The sequence below is a fragment of the Phaethon lepturus genome, unplaced genomic scaffold, assembly GCF_000687285.1.
Source record: "Phaethon lepturus isolate BGI_N335 unplaced genomic scaffold, ASM68728v1 scaffold8458, whole genome shotgun sequence".
In the NCBI taxonomy this organism is placed as follows: domain Eukaryota; kingdom Metazoa; phylum Chordata; class Aves; order Phaethontiformes; family Phaethontidae; genus Phaethon; species Phaethon lepturus.
The window spans coordinates 1,047-14,643 of record NW_010558233.1 but is presented as its reverse complement, the minus strand read 5'-3'; the positions used below and the strand labels follow the sequence as shown (position 1 = coordinate 14,643).

At 38.5% G+C, this 13,597-nt stretch overlaps 1 protein-coding gene across 1 annotated transcript; it reads right to left on the bottom strand.

The window, feature by feature from the left end:
* Positions 1 to 764: 764 nt before the first annotated feature.
* JPH1 (junctophilin 1) lies at positions 765 to 13,339 on the bottom strand. The gene is made up of 3 exons (XM_010292986.1): positions 12,681 to 13,339; positions 3,304 to 3,399; positions 765 to 1,439 (listed from the first exon to the last, which is right to left on the bottom strand). Exons 1-2 carry the CDS (start codon positions 13,305 to 13,307, stop codon positions 3,319 to 3,321), a joined length of 708 nt encoding a protein of 235 aa, XP_010291288.1. The 5' UTR covers positions 13,308 to 13,339; the 3' UTR covers positions 765 to 1,439; positions 3,304 to 3,318.
* Between the last annotated feature and the right edge of the window lie 258 nt (positions 13,340 to 13,597).

The following is a 13,597-nucleotide window of genomic DNA, read 5'->3' as shown; positions in this document are numbered from 1 at the left end:
AAGACAATAACAATTACTTCCTAAGAATATGTTTCCATTAAACAGGAACTGCTAAGAACACTTGCTCTCCTTTTCAGCTAAACATTAGGATTTCAGTACAGTAATCTGAACTGGAATCACAGAAAATAAAATTCTCAGCTGATTTGCTAGTTCAGCAAATGTGGTGTCTTTAAGACAGTTGTAATGGTGAATTTTCTCTGTGCAGAATATTGGCTCACAAACTTCATGTTAATTTTGAACCCATAAAGACCTTGAGAAGGAGGGAAATCTAAAAAAGTTGTTGATTCACTTACAAGAACAGCTGTTAATGGACTAGTTGCTCACTGATTAAAATAAGATTGATTAAACCATCCCTGTAGTGGAAGTATAATTTAAGATACTAAATTTATAAAGATAAAAAAATCCTGTATCAGAAGATAAAAGCAGACACATAAGGAAACTTGCGGGTTGGGTGTTTTTGTTTGTTTGTTTGTTTGTTTGTTGTTGTTGTTTTGGTTTTTTGTTTGTTTTTTGTTTTTTGTTTTTTGTTTTTTTTTTTTTTGTGTGGGTTTTTTACTTTAAATTGTTTCCCAGAATAGTTTTGTTGAAAACAGTAACTCACAGTGATTTCAAAGGAGCCAGGACTTCACCCATTTTCCTGCTTCACTCCTCATTTATTGAATTTGTTAGAAAAAATGTTTCCACAGAGTGAATTAAGTAATTCAGGAAAAACAGTAAAAACAGGTAAGTAAAACAGGAAAAACTAGTCTGAAACTCTGTTAATAACCAACTTATTTTTATTAGAGCAAATACAGTTGTGAAAACTGTACATTGTACATTTTGGGTCAAGGATTATAAATAGATAAACTCATAGATAAAGAGTTCATTCTTTGACAGCAAGAAACTTTAAATAGACAAAATGACATTATTAAGTATATTGGCAGGCTTCATTGTGCTGTCCAAAATGTAGAGTACAGTATAACAACCAATTATAAATAGCCTTTCATGTAAAATACAGCTGTGCACATTTTAGAAAAATACCAACAATTTGTTTGAGCTTTGTTTTAAAAAAGCTTATAAATCATACATATTTATAAATGGTACTAACATGCTTACTTAAATTTATAAACATTTTCATAAGTTTTGTTACCCATTATTTCCAGAGCATAAAGAATTTTAAATAAACATTTAATAGGAATTAAATACGTCAGTTACAAAATTACCTCTCCATGTAAGGAGACAGGGGGTGATTTCACTGTTGGGTGGAACATTTCGTCCATTACGTCAAGGCTTACACAGTAACTTTTAAAATGTTGTTCTTATTTAAAAATTACTTTCCTAAATTTAAAACACAATTTAAACTTTTTAAAAAATAAATATACAAGTTTTATTTTCATTTGCTCTCTTTCTGCTTTCTTCTTTATCCACACTGGTCAAAACACAGGATTCTCAACATACTTCTGTAAAAAACACCATGGTGTTACTGTCCTGCTTGGAGCTGCTTTGCTGCACAATATTCAGTCCACACCTACGTTACTTTAATATGCTGCATCAAAAGATAGCTAATGTACTTTGTAAAAATGTCGCCCATTAAACCATGCAAACACTTAGAAAGTTTACAAACAGGTTCAAAAACTATATTGTATGAAAGATTTCATAATAGAGATAAAATAAACCATAATACAAGCCCTTTGCTTTTTGTAGCTTTAAATTAAAATATTTACTTGCCAAATGATCACACCACATATTTTCAGTAAATAAGCATGCTTTTGATTAATATAGGGTACGCTAATTACAGCATAATGGCACATAAAAAGAAACATGATCACATCATTTGAACAAAGGGCTGTGAAACTACTTAAGACAAACTTTCCAAATGAAAAATTTTGAGGCTTTTTTAATGCTGAGGTAAGATTATAAATGGACTTTAAAGACACTGAAGGCATCAAATCGATAAACAGTCACTTAACATTTCTAAATGCTCTACCTGAATGTATTCAACACAAATCTAGTATTTTAAAATGATGATTTATCACGAGCATTAGCTAGCTTAACTGTCATTGGCATTAATGTGCACTCAGACAAGACTTTATTTTAACTGCTGGCAAAATACTTCAGTGTTGAAACATAATAATTCAAATCACCAATTACCACAGAACCAGAATTAAAAAAAAGAAAAAGAAAACAAACAAAAAAAAAGTCAACATGCAAACCTGGTATCTCGTCCTTCTTGGCTTATTCTGATATTCTAGCTCCTGTTTAGAATGTGCTGATATCGACTTAAGATTCTTATTCTTTTATTATGAAAAATTTTGCTTGCTATTGGCATAAGCATTTGAGCACTTTTAGGAAGATACCAACAGTTTTCAATTTTGCAGTCGTGGTATATTACTAAACCTTAAAGCAAAACAGCTCTTCAGCTGTAGGAAAATGAATTCAAGAATTTTATCTTCAGATTAGAAAAAGAGATTTCATTTTCTGCTTCTGCTGCTAGGCAGAACCGGTACCTTTCTCCAGGTTGGACTAGACACTACGTATACATCACATTTCATAAACAACGAATGAACAGAATCATGCACAGGCAAATGAAATTCGATCTCCCAGGACACTGCAGGAGATGTTAAAAGCAGCAGGTAATGGAATAAGACTGGTGACTGATCCTGCTAACTATTTCTTCTAATGAGATAGGAGTGAACGCTGGAATCACTTCCACAGCAACAGAATCCTCTGACCACATTCCTCTGGCAGTCGTTTTCCCATCTCCCCACTAAAAACATCAGACGGTAAAATAGTAAGGCAGCTGTTAGCTTCCATCAACAAAAAGTGCAGCTCCGTACATTTCCAGTTTAGTCACACTCTGCTGGGACAGATGGAGAAGCCAACGCACTTCACTGGCGGGGCTGCTTCAGCAGATTATTTTGTTTGTTTTCCAACATGGCTGCTTGCTTCAGCTTTCAGAGGACCCCAAAGCCACGAGCCATCAGCAGAGAAACTGATCTGGGCCCCTGGCTGAATTTTCCAAGTTTCATCTCTCTTGCGTCCCATCCTAATTCCAAGCCTCCTTCCCTGTGTCTGAGTATGACAGGTGCCATTTAAAAGGCTGATGACACAACTGCAGAGAACTGTGGGCTAACACCACTAGTTGTCATGACTTCACTGAAGGGTCAAAACAGTTACATTATTAAATAACTATGTTGAATCACATTCAGGCATAGCTAAAATTAAAGTAGGGAACATTAAAAGTATGCAAAGAAATTAAATCTTTGTCATTTGAGGTATGGGGTGGTTATGGCAATTTTAGTATGAAAACAAGACCTTTCTTACCTTTCCTAATTCCAATCAAGTTAGAAAATGGACAAAAAGAATGGCTAAACCAATATTCAACAGCATTACCAGAGCGATCATGACTGAGTTAGGGCCCTGAAAATAAAATAAAGATATGAGGATTAATGCAACCTTCCACACAGTGCACAGCAATGAACACGGCCTGACTTGATCATTTCTATCTGTTTTGACCCTGCTCTGAAAGAATACCTAAATACTAAAGGTACAGACTCTGCTCCTGAAACTTTACCTGTCGTATTCAGGTGAGCTAATATCATCTGTGTGAAAATGACCTGGAAAAATACAGGTGAGAATACATTATTACACTGCTTTTGATCACACTGAGATTAAAACATCTGACAAATATGACTGCACAAACAAATGAAAGAAAACTCCATCACCATAAAACCAGAATCAGCTTAAAATAAAGCAAAACAAAGACCTTGAGCTACTTCGGGAAAGCTGGAGCACTGCTCCTCATCCTTACAGCAGGTTCCTTCCCTGATTCAAAACAGAAAAAGGGTTTTGCATAACAATGTGTTGTATGAAAAGAATACCTGTTTTTTGATAGCCAAAGGGAAAAAAAAAAGGTACTTACCACTGCACTAACATACCTAGCAATTTTTCCATTACAGATTAAAAACAATTTTACACCTGCAAAATTACAAACTTGCTTTGATTTACTCTGACATTTAGTGGTCATAAATCCTTATTTTATAGACCGATGCAGTGAAGAAACGAAAAGTCAAAATACTCCTTCCCTTCTTCACTAAACTTGGTTAGAAAACATGATCATTATGTAATTTTAGTCTTTCTGTGAAGCCAGAGAACAAAGTTTTTAATTCTTTGCAGTTTTGGAAAAAAATAATTTAAACATGGATCCTTTCTGATGAGCAATTTGAAGTAATGTTCTGAACAGAAGGCAATTCTCAATCCTTCTGTTCCACTCAACATATTTGGTTTACTACATTTTCACAGAGATTTGTATATGCTTATATACTAAGGTTGCACATTTACTGTAAGTAGAAACAGAAAAACTCTTCACTCAGACAATACTTTCCTAAATCAAGAAAAAGCCCACCATAAATCTCTGCAGAAAACTATCTTTGGAGCTACGTAAGGATCACCGCCTTGCATAAGAAGGTATGTATTTCATTAGAAATGACATAATTTTTTTCACCTTCCACATGAGGCATGCCCTGCAGAAGTTCATTATGCTTCATGACGATGCTAGCTATCGCATATAAATTATATGCTAGCTATACAATTTCTGGAATGCTAAGAACTTGCTATTAGTAATCATCTGCTGCAGCAGTGTAACTGGGAAGCTACTGAACAGTACTTGTGTCATTCTTATATCACGTGCTCTCATCCTGAAACTGTGTCATTAAACACTTTCTACCAAAAAACACACCTTTACACAGTAGTTAAGACAGCAGGCCAGATATGGATTGCTAAGTTCTTGAATAAGTCACAAAATATGTTACGTCAAGTGCTCCTTAAATCTCCGGGGACCCTAAACGCAATCAGCACCTCTTATCCGTCAAGACCATGAAGTTCCCTTTGCTCATATCCAGAGGCATCTGTTCACATGCCGAGGAACTAGCTGGTCAAGTTCAAACAGTGATGAACTACCAGGATGCTACTTAAATGTTGCCGTAGGGGTAATGGTATTGGCAGCAACATTCACATTTTGCTTAATGGCAGAATGTCTAAAATACTCACTAGCAAATGGAAGACTAGGTTTAAGACTACCTTAGTCAAAGGGATTTTGAACACCAAATTCCCACTTACCAGGGGTATGTTTTAAGCATTGGGCCATGGAACTGAAGCAGAACCATGTTCCTTCCTTCTTACCGGAAGGAGCCACTATGTGCCAAAGAATATGGGACATTGGTGACAGAGAACAGGCATAAAAGGGAAGCAGGACTCCAGGTTACGTTTCTGACCACAGCACTGTAAGCAGCCTCACTGTAGCAGTGTCCAACTTGTATCAGGTTTGCGTGGCAAGGGTTTGGTAGTGGGGGGTAGAAAGGGTGGCTTGTGAGAAGCTGCTGGAAGCTTCCCCCATGTCCAACAGAGCCAATGCCAGCCGGCTCCAAGACGGACCCTCTGCTGACCAAGGCCGAGCCCATCAGCGACGATGGTAATGCCTCTGGGGTAACAGAGTTAAGGAGGGGAAAAAAAAATGGCACATGGTAATTTGCAGCCAGAGAGAGGAGTGAGACTATGTGAGAGAACAGCCCTGCAGACCCCCAGGTCAGAGCAGCAGGAGGGGCAGGAGGGGCTCCAGGCGCCGGAGCAGAGGTTCCCCGGCAGCCCCTGGGGAAGCCCATGGTGAGGCCGGCTGTGCCCCTGCAGCCATGGAGCTCCACGGGGGAGCAGATCTCCACCTGCAGCCCGGGGAGGACCCCACGCCGGAGCAGGGGGATGCCCCAAGGAGGCCGTGACCCTGTGGGAGGCTTACACTGGAGCAGGCTCCTGGCAGGACCTGTGGCCCCGTGGAGAGGAGCCCAGGCTGGAGCAGGTTTGCTGGCAGGACTTGTGACCCCGTGGGGGACCCACACTGGAGCAGCCTGTTCCTGAAGGACGGCACCCGTGGGGGGACCCAGGCTGGAGCAGTTCGTGAAGAACGGCAGCCTGTGGGAAGGACTCGTGTTGGAGAAGTTGGTGGAGGACTGTCTCCCGTGGGAGGGACCCCAGGCTGGAGCAGGGCAGAGTGTGAGGAGCCTCCCCTGAGGAGGAAGGAGCGGCAGAGACAGCGTGTGATGAACTGACCACAATCCCCATTCCTCGTCCCCCTGCGCCGCTCGGGGGGAGGAGGGAGAGAAACTCGGGAGTGAAGCTGAGCCCGGGAAGAAGGGAGGGGTGGCGAGAAGGTGTTTTAAGATTCAGATTTAGTTCTCATTATCCCACTCTGATTTTGATTGGCAATAAATTAAACTAACTTCCCCAAGTCAAGTTTATTTTGCCCATGACAGCAATTGTTGAGTGATCTCTCCCTGCCCTTATCTCAAACCACGAGTTTTTTGTTGTATTTTCTCTCCCCTGCTCAGCTGAGGAGGGCAGTGATAGAACAGCTTTGGTGAGCACCTGGTGTTCAGCCAGTGTCAATGCATCGCAAACACCAGTTAATTTTTTCTTTCTCTTTCTGGCACAGTCAAAATCATCCTGGCTTGGCTACTTCCACACTTTTCTACTGTAAAGGCAGTCCAGGTTCCCACCAGGATTCCCACCAAATGCATTTGGCAATTGTGAGATTTATGCACGAAAGCCATATTGGAAGATGTTGAGCAATAAAACACGTTTTACTTTAAACAACAGCTACTTTGAGAATCTTTCAGTTTTGCTGTCTTGGAATGCCAGTGTCAACACTCTTAGAGTGAACCTTCCATTTTATGATGACTTCTTTTGCAAAAAAAATCCCAGAATCTCATGACAAAAACAAGTATAGTACATGCATGCTAATGTTACATATCTCTCAAGAGGAAGTGTGATTACACTGTTCATGTCCACTAAGATTTGGGTTCAGCATCTTTCTCTCCGGTGGTGAGACGCTGGAACAGGTTGCCCTGAGAAGCTGTGGATGCCCCATCATTGGAAGTGTCAGGTTTGATGGTGCTTTGAGCAATCTGATCTAGTGGAAGATGTCCCTGCCCAGGGCAGGGGGGACAGACTAGATGATCTTTAAAGGTCCCCTCCAAGCCAAACCGTTCTATGATTCTAATAGGGACTTCCTGTGTGACCAAAATAAGGTCAATTGTTCCTTTATAGTGTGGGATCTCACATAAAGATTTTACCAGATTTCACCAGGAGTTGCAAGGAACTGTGAAGGAAATCATTGCCTAATACCATTAAAATTCATTGGGATTTGGCTGTCCAATGCTTTGCATATTTGAAAATAACATCCATGGAAATCAAGTTGATTTAACAGCATTGAAGAAAAATTTAGACCTATGGGGACTTCACGGGAGCCAGGAACTCATTCATTACCTGAAATATATCCTGAAACACATCCTGATAGCTGCAACACAGCTTTTGGCTGAATGGCAAGTTGGGACTGCAGCTCAAACAGCAACTTGGTATCATTAGTGCACAGTCTTACAGAATTAAGCTTGGCGGCGGCGGAGAGGACTTCTCTATTGATGCATCTGTTAGTCAGGTTAGGTATAACAATTTCACCACAATAACATTAGATAGGTTAGGCTAAAAAACCTAGGGGCTGTGGTCTGGATCAAGTGATCTCAACTACAAAGACAGAAGAAAGTGGCACCTTAAGAACTGGGTTGATGATTTTATATGAAGATCAAACAAAAATGTGTTATCTGTTCATTATCACAATCTAATGAGTCTGTGCTTTATACAAAGAAGTAAATCTCATCTCCTTTAGCCTACTATGCGCATTTGTTTCCTCTTCTGATAACTACAACTTTTAGCCCAAAGCAGAATTTCCTGATATACTAAAAAATGATCAAATAATATTTGTGGAGCACATGGTTATTACTACTACCTGCTTTGTAGACATCTATAAAATGAGCATTTAATGCTTTAAGACAAATACCACAAATAAGACTTTAGTGCCCTGTAAGGGCTTAAAATAGCAAAAGCCAAAATTAGTCTGAAGAGTCCACGAGTGACCAGAACAGGTGCACTGAAGAAGCTGTAGTAGAAAACTCCAGTCCTGCCTAAAAACTGCCCTTTCAGCTTCTAGTAAGTCAGCCACTTATGCAGTTAAAAATAACCGTACAATTAGTTTTTATTTGGGGAGGGAAGAAAGTTATTTTCCTAAAACGTAGTGCTAGGAAGTATTGACTGGTCTTGTAATCCCATTGCATTAGAAATGTCCATTAAATTTAGCATAAAGTTCCTGCTCAGAGTTTTTTTTAGGATAAGGCAAATACTGATCTATTTTTTCTAACATCACGGCAGTTATATCTCTTACTAACTGGATGTTAAGTGAACAAAGAGATGAGAACAGAAGCACACTGGGTAAATTCAGCAAAATGTAATCATTTTAGATACAGGTAAAAACCAGGCTAAACATTCTGTGTGGCTTAAAAATCCTTACCAAGAAAACCAAAAAATAATGATATAATGGAACACTTGTGCCTGGGCTTGTACTCGACCGAGGGCAACACGCCAGGCAAACGAATACGCGAATGTGTATTCATGAACTACACTACAACAGTATTTTTTGCAATTCAATTCTACTTTCCACCCAAGCCCAAGACAATATCAAATTAGTTCACGTTCAAGGTGGGGTAGGAGCATGCAAGCTGAAAGTGGGGCTAGAGGCTGCTAATGAGCAATTAGAAACAACAGTTAGTACTGGTTGGTACTAACCGGTGGTTAAGTGGTCTTTGGTCAAGTGTCTCTGTGCACACTTCACACTGTGGTAAATACAAGGTAACTTGAAGGTGCCTAATGCTCAGTGAAAAAAGCATGATTTGCCTCTCACTTACTAGAGCCAATGCCTGCAAACAGGCAACTATTTTGGAGCAGTTGACGAACAGTGACTTTGTCATAGTGTTTTATGCATGTTTTCACCTTGATAAAACTATGACAGAGTCCTATGGCTCTTTCTTATGAGCTCCGAAATGATTCTAAACTTTGGTTTTTGAACATCAGAAAATAATTATACAGAGAAACACATTTATCTACTGTATGTGCAGTGTGGTGATATTTTTCAAGTATAATGCCAGAAATAAGGGTACTTGGAGAATCAGTACTGCTCCAGTAACTAACTTATCACACAGATGATATTCAGTGACATTCTTAAGGATGTAACAGATTCACAGAAAATATGAAGCATGAATTTTATTACTAAAACAGCTACTGCAGACTTCTCTGTAAATGAAGTTGTTTGAAGTTCTAAATCAAAATTAAAGTTTATGTTTCATTCAGATGTGAGAAATGTCTTTGATTTAGATACGTGAAAGGAAGAACTGAAAATTGTACGTCATTTATGTTCTTAATGTTTTCTCACTGAGAACCTGGAAAAAGGTTATACAGTACTTTCAGGTAATCTAATGAAAGTACTCAATAAATGTTACAGACTCATTCTGTATCCCAAAACCATCTTTTCTCATTCTCTTTTCATGAGAGTGAGAGTTTCTTTTCTCTTTACATTTCTTAACAAATACCTTCTTAAACTTTTATGGAGGATCTAAGGCAGACACTTTCAAACCACAACAAAGTCACTGTCAGGATGACTATAAAGCAATTGCAATTACTGAATATAAAAAAAAAATAATTCCCCACTGCAGCCCTAGAATTCTGAAGTCTCTCGACATTCACAAGTGTTTGGGATAAAGAGAAGTACACTAATCTGACTACTCCTCAGCAACTGTGCACTCTGCATAACTCCACCTTACTATTGAGCTCAGTCCAGGAGCACTGCAGAACAGGATACTGTTTTTCTGAAGCTGAAAGGCGATACTGAAAATTAAAAAGAAAATTCTCCAGGCAACGTTAACAGTACTGTACTACATCTCTCTCTCAGTCTGCTAGGCCAGTAGGCTACTCCTTTCTGCTTTAATTGCTTTAGTATTTTTACTAATTTCGGCATTTTAAAGAAGTAAGCACTTAGGAGATTTATTCTATAAGGCCAAATTTATAGACACATATGGAAGACATCTTTGAAAAAAATACATACATCTACATATATCTTAAAACACCGTTATATTAAAAATGAGTTCCTAAACTCCACCTTCCTTCCTTACTGAAATGCTGATAGTAAGAATAATGCAGTTAGGGTGCTCCCAATGAAGCAAGTTCCCAGATGACCTGTAATATCAGTAAAACAAACAGTAGCTAATGTACAATATCTCAGTACTCTTCCACCTTTCCTGCTACCAGGCTATAGGTTCACGGTCCTTATCTTGATTATTCTAGAAGGTCAATAAACTGCTGCTTAGGTGCCCTCCTTAGTTTCTTAAGGTGAAGTCTCCCTCAGGTCCAAACTATCATTGGTTTGGATGGAATGCAGGAAAAATAAAGACTATTCATAGCCACTTGTTTTCACCAGAGCTGAACAAAAAATTCCAATTCAGGATAAAATTCTGTGCATGCTCACTCAACATTTACAAGCCTCACAGCTTTGTGTTACCCTACATAGGAGTCATATCTGTGAGATTTGAAAGGTTAAAGGGCTGATATCAACTGTAATGCAGATTCGCAGATTACAAAACCACTGTGAACATCTACTTTGATCTGCACAAAACAAAAGAGAATATAAACTTCCTACTGAACTAGATGATATCATCTTGGCAAAATGTTCATTATCAAACTATTCAGTGACAGCTCCAAAGACTTGCCATCTGAAAACTGACATTACATTTAATTAATATCATTAAAGGCAACTTAAAACAAGACTTTTATCTAAATTTGTCTAGCTGTTGGATCTTCTTACACATTTGCCTGTTAGCTTGGGACACTTATTTTATAAAGTGTACTTACAGAAAGAGATTTAATGTGTCAGATTTCTTTGCCTTGAATCTTTCATTGTAAGATATGTTTTAATCATTCTTGTAGCTCTTCGTGGGACTTTCCCTTAAGATTTTTTTAATTTTAAATCCCTGAATTATGGACATCGTATTTTATTCCAGAAGTGGTTGCACCAGTGCCAAAACCAGATAAAACAGACTCCCATGTACTCTAGTTTAATTTTTCCTGTTGATAAATCTAAGGATTATATTAACATCTCTGAACAACAGCAGCAGAGTGGGAGCTCATGCTCAGTTGCCTCTCTTGCTCCTGATCCACCATCCTTTTCCAGTTCCGATCTGGCATGGCCAGGCTCTATTAACTCTATTAACTAACTATTTTAATATATGATCTTACATTTTGATGTGCTGCACATGGATAATTATGCTCGCACCTTTCTTAGCAGGTGATTTGGATCAGCTCGTATTGGTGATCCATTGTCTTCATTATTTATTGGTTTCCTGGTCTCTGTGTCTTCTATAAACTTCATGGGTAATAATTTTATGTCCTCTTCCATGTCATTAATAAGAATGTTAATAAAATAGAGCAGCATAATTAATCCAAGAATGACCTCACAAGAATATTACCAAATTCCTGATGTTTTTCCAATTACTTTTTGAGAACCATTGGTCAGTTTTAAAAAAAATTATTTTAATGTGACATTTAGCCTTTGCATTACTCTGCCTTCCTTGTCAGAATAAGTAACTGTAAAAGCAAATCAAGTGACCTTCTTGATTGAGGATATGATTCTTCTGTCACACCTGAAGATATCAAACTTGTTTGACAAGACCTTTTACAATGCATGTTGGTTGGAAATTCTTACACATCTTTATTTTTAAATTATTTATTAGTGAAGTCTGGTGTCAATTATTCAACTGTTTTGCTTGAGATCAGTGCTAGGCTATCTGGATCTCATTAAATGTGTCATTCTGTTTATCCCATGAATAATGACATGCTGTTTTTTTTCTACTGGAGAACCAAAAATTATTCAAAAAAACAATGCTTATAAAAAAGAAACATTATGACAATTATCTACACTTCTTCATATGAAATAATTTTATCATCATCAGAGATTCTGAATTCGATAACCTGGCTTTTGCTGCTAACATGGAATAGAAATGTTATTAGTCATCTCTCTCTTTCTGCATAACTATTGATAGTTCTATTATTTCTAAATGAGATTTAGATTCACACTGATCTGAATGTACAGTTTTAAAACTCCTTCTCCATTTCCTGACAAAAAAGAAAGTCAAATTTTTCACGGCACTGTAAAATGCAAGCACTGTTAGAAGTATGCATTCTAAACTAGTTCATATTTTGATGCAATATTGCCTGGTTTTAGAGCCTACAATCAACACAGAGAAGAAAATGAAAACTGGGGATTGTCTGGACTGGGTCAGACCACAGGCCAGCATCCTGTCTCCAACAGTTGTCAAAAGTAGACTTTTGGTGAAGAGAATGAGTGTAACTCCCGGTACTGCCCAATATCCACTGACGTACAACAAACATTGTTTTGAAAGGAGAAAAAGACCCAAACCATGTATATTTGCAAATATGTATCTACACGCACACAAAATGCACCTATATATACATACATGCATACAGGAATACACACTCTAACACACTTTTGTGTTTATGGTTGTAATAGCGATTCATGTTTCCAAAGTCTGTCAGCATCTGGCTATCAACTGTCCCCTCCCAGTTTTCAGAAAGGATAATATAAAGGACTGGAATATTTGTTCCTCACTCCAGTCGGGTGCAGTGGGGTCTAGCTAGCAGACTGTATCCAGATGAAAGTTTGAAAGAAGTGAGCTTTGCCTGTCTAGGTTGCAAAGCTCAGCACTAAGAGGCAAAAGGGCAGTGAAAGTGAAAAGGTTACTTGCGGTACTCACCGAGTCGTTTTCTACTTCTTTTTTCACTGCTGAATGTGACTCATTATTAGCTGGGTTCTTTGGTGCAGCAAATTCTGGTTTCTTAATTTTTGTGTCAGGTTTATTTTCTTTGGCATCTGGCTTACCCCCAGATCTAGCAGGACTTGGCTTCTGTGAGGGTGGTATCCGTGCAAGTGTTGATGGTGATGGGTTGACATATTCATCTTCTTCCCTGAGCTCCTGTGGAAGCACTGTTGGATTCATTTTTACATAATAGCCATGGTAGTGACCATGCAGCTCCCCATTCTCTGTGCTGATGGGATTGTGATGGGCTGAAAATTTTGGCTGGTGTTTCACAGCTACTTCCTCCTTCACTGGTGCTTTTGAATATAAAGGCTTGTTAATTGTGGGTGTTATATTCTCAGTGGCTAAAAGCTTTTTTTCTTGACTGAGTCTTGCCCCAGAAGTGGAGCTTTGCCTTTTCAGTTGTTTTGAAGGAGAAGGCTCAGAAGAAAGAGAAGGACTATGCCTTGGGCTTGCTTCTGGGGTCCGAGGGGGTGTAGTACCTTTTCGATAAAAGTGAGGTGACTCTTTTGGGGTAGGTGGCTTTTCCTGAACTTTTTCTTCTGATTTTTCTTTCACTTCCATTCCTTCCTGAAATTTTTGTTTGATATAATCAGGGCCTGAAAAATAGTGTAGTAGAAATATTATGATTAAAACAAAAGCAAGACTTCAGAGTATAACTATTGTATTGGGAAGTCAGACTGGACTGCCTTGCTAAAATGCTGGCGGGGTGGGCATTACCAAAAATTCACTGACATCCGTAGTGGTTTACTCTAAATCACTCAGTAGTTGAAGTTGCTGTACTTTTTGGCAATTGTTGTGACTAGTTACTAATTTGGTTCAGTCACTTTATGTCTTCAGCTTTGCAAAGGGTC

What these genes read in the sequence shown, in the direction of transcription:
- JPH1 (XM_010292986.1), bottom strand. Translation starts at nt 13,307, where the DNA reads ATGGAAGTGAAAGAAAAATCAGAAGAAAAAGTTCAGGAAAAGCCACCT. An exon ending in AAGAAGTAGAAAACGACTCG is followed by an intron (nt 3,400 to 12,680) that starts GTGAGTACCGCA and finishes TTTTATTTTCAG; the next exon opens with GGCCCTAACTCAGTCATGAT.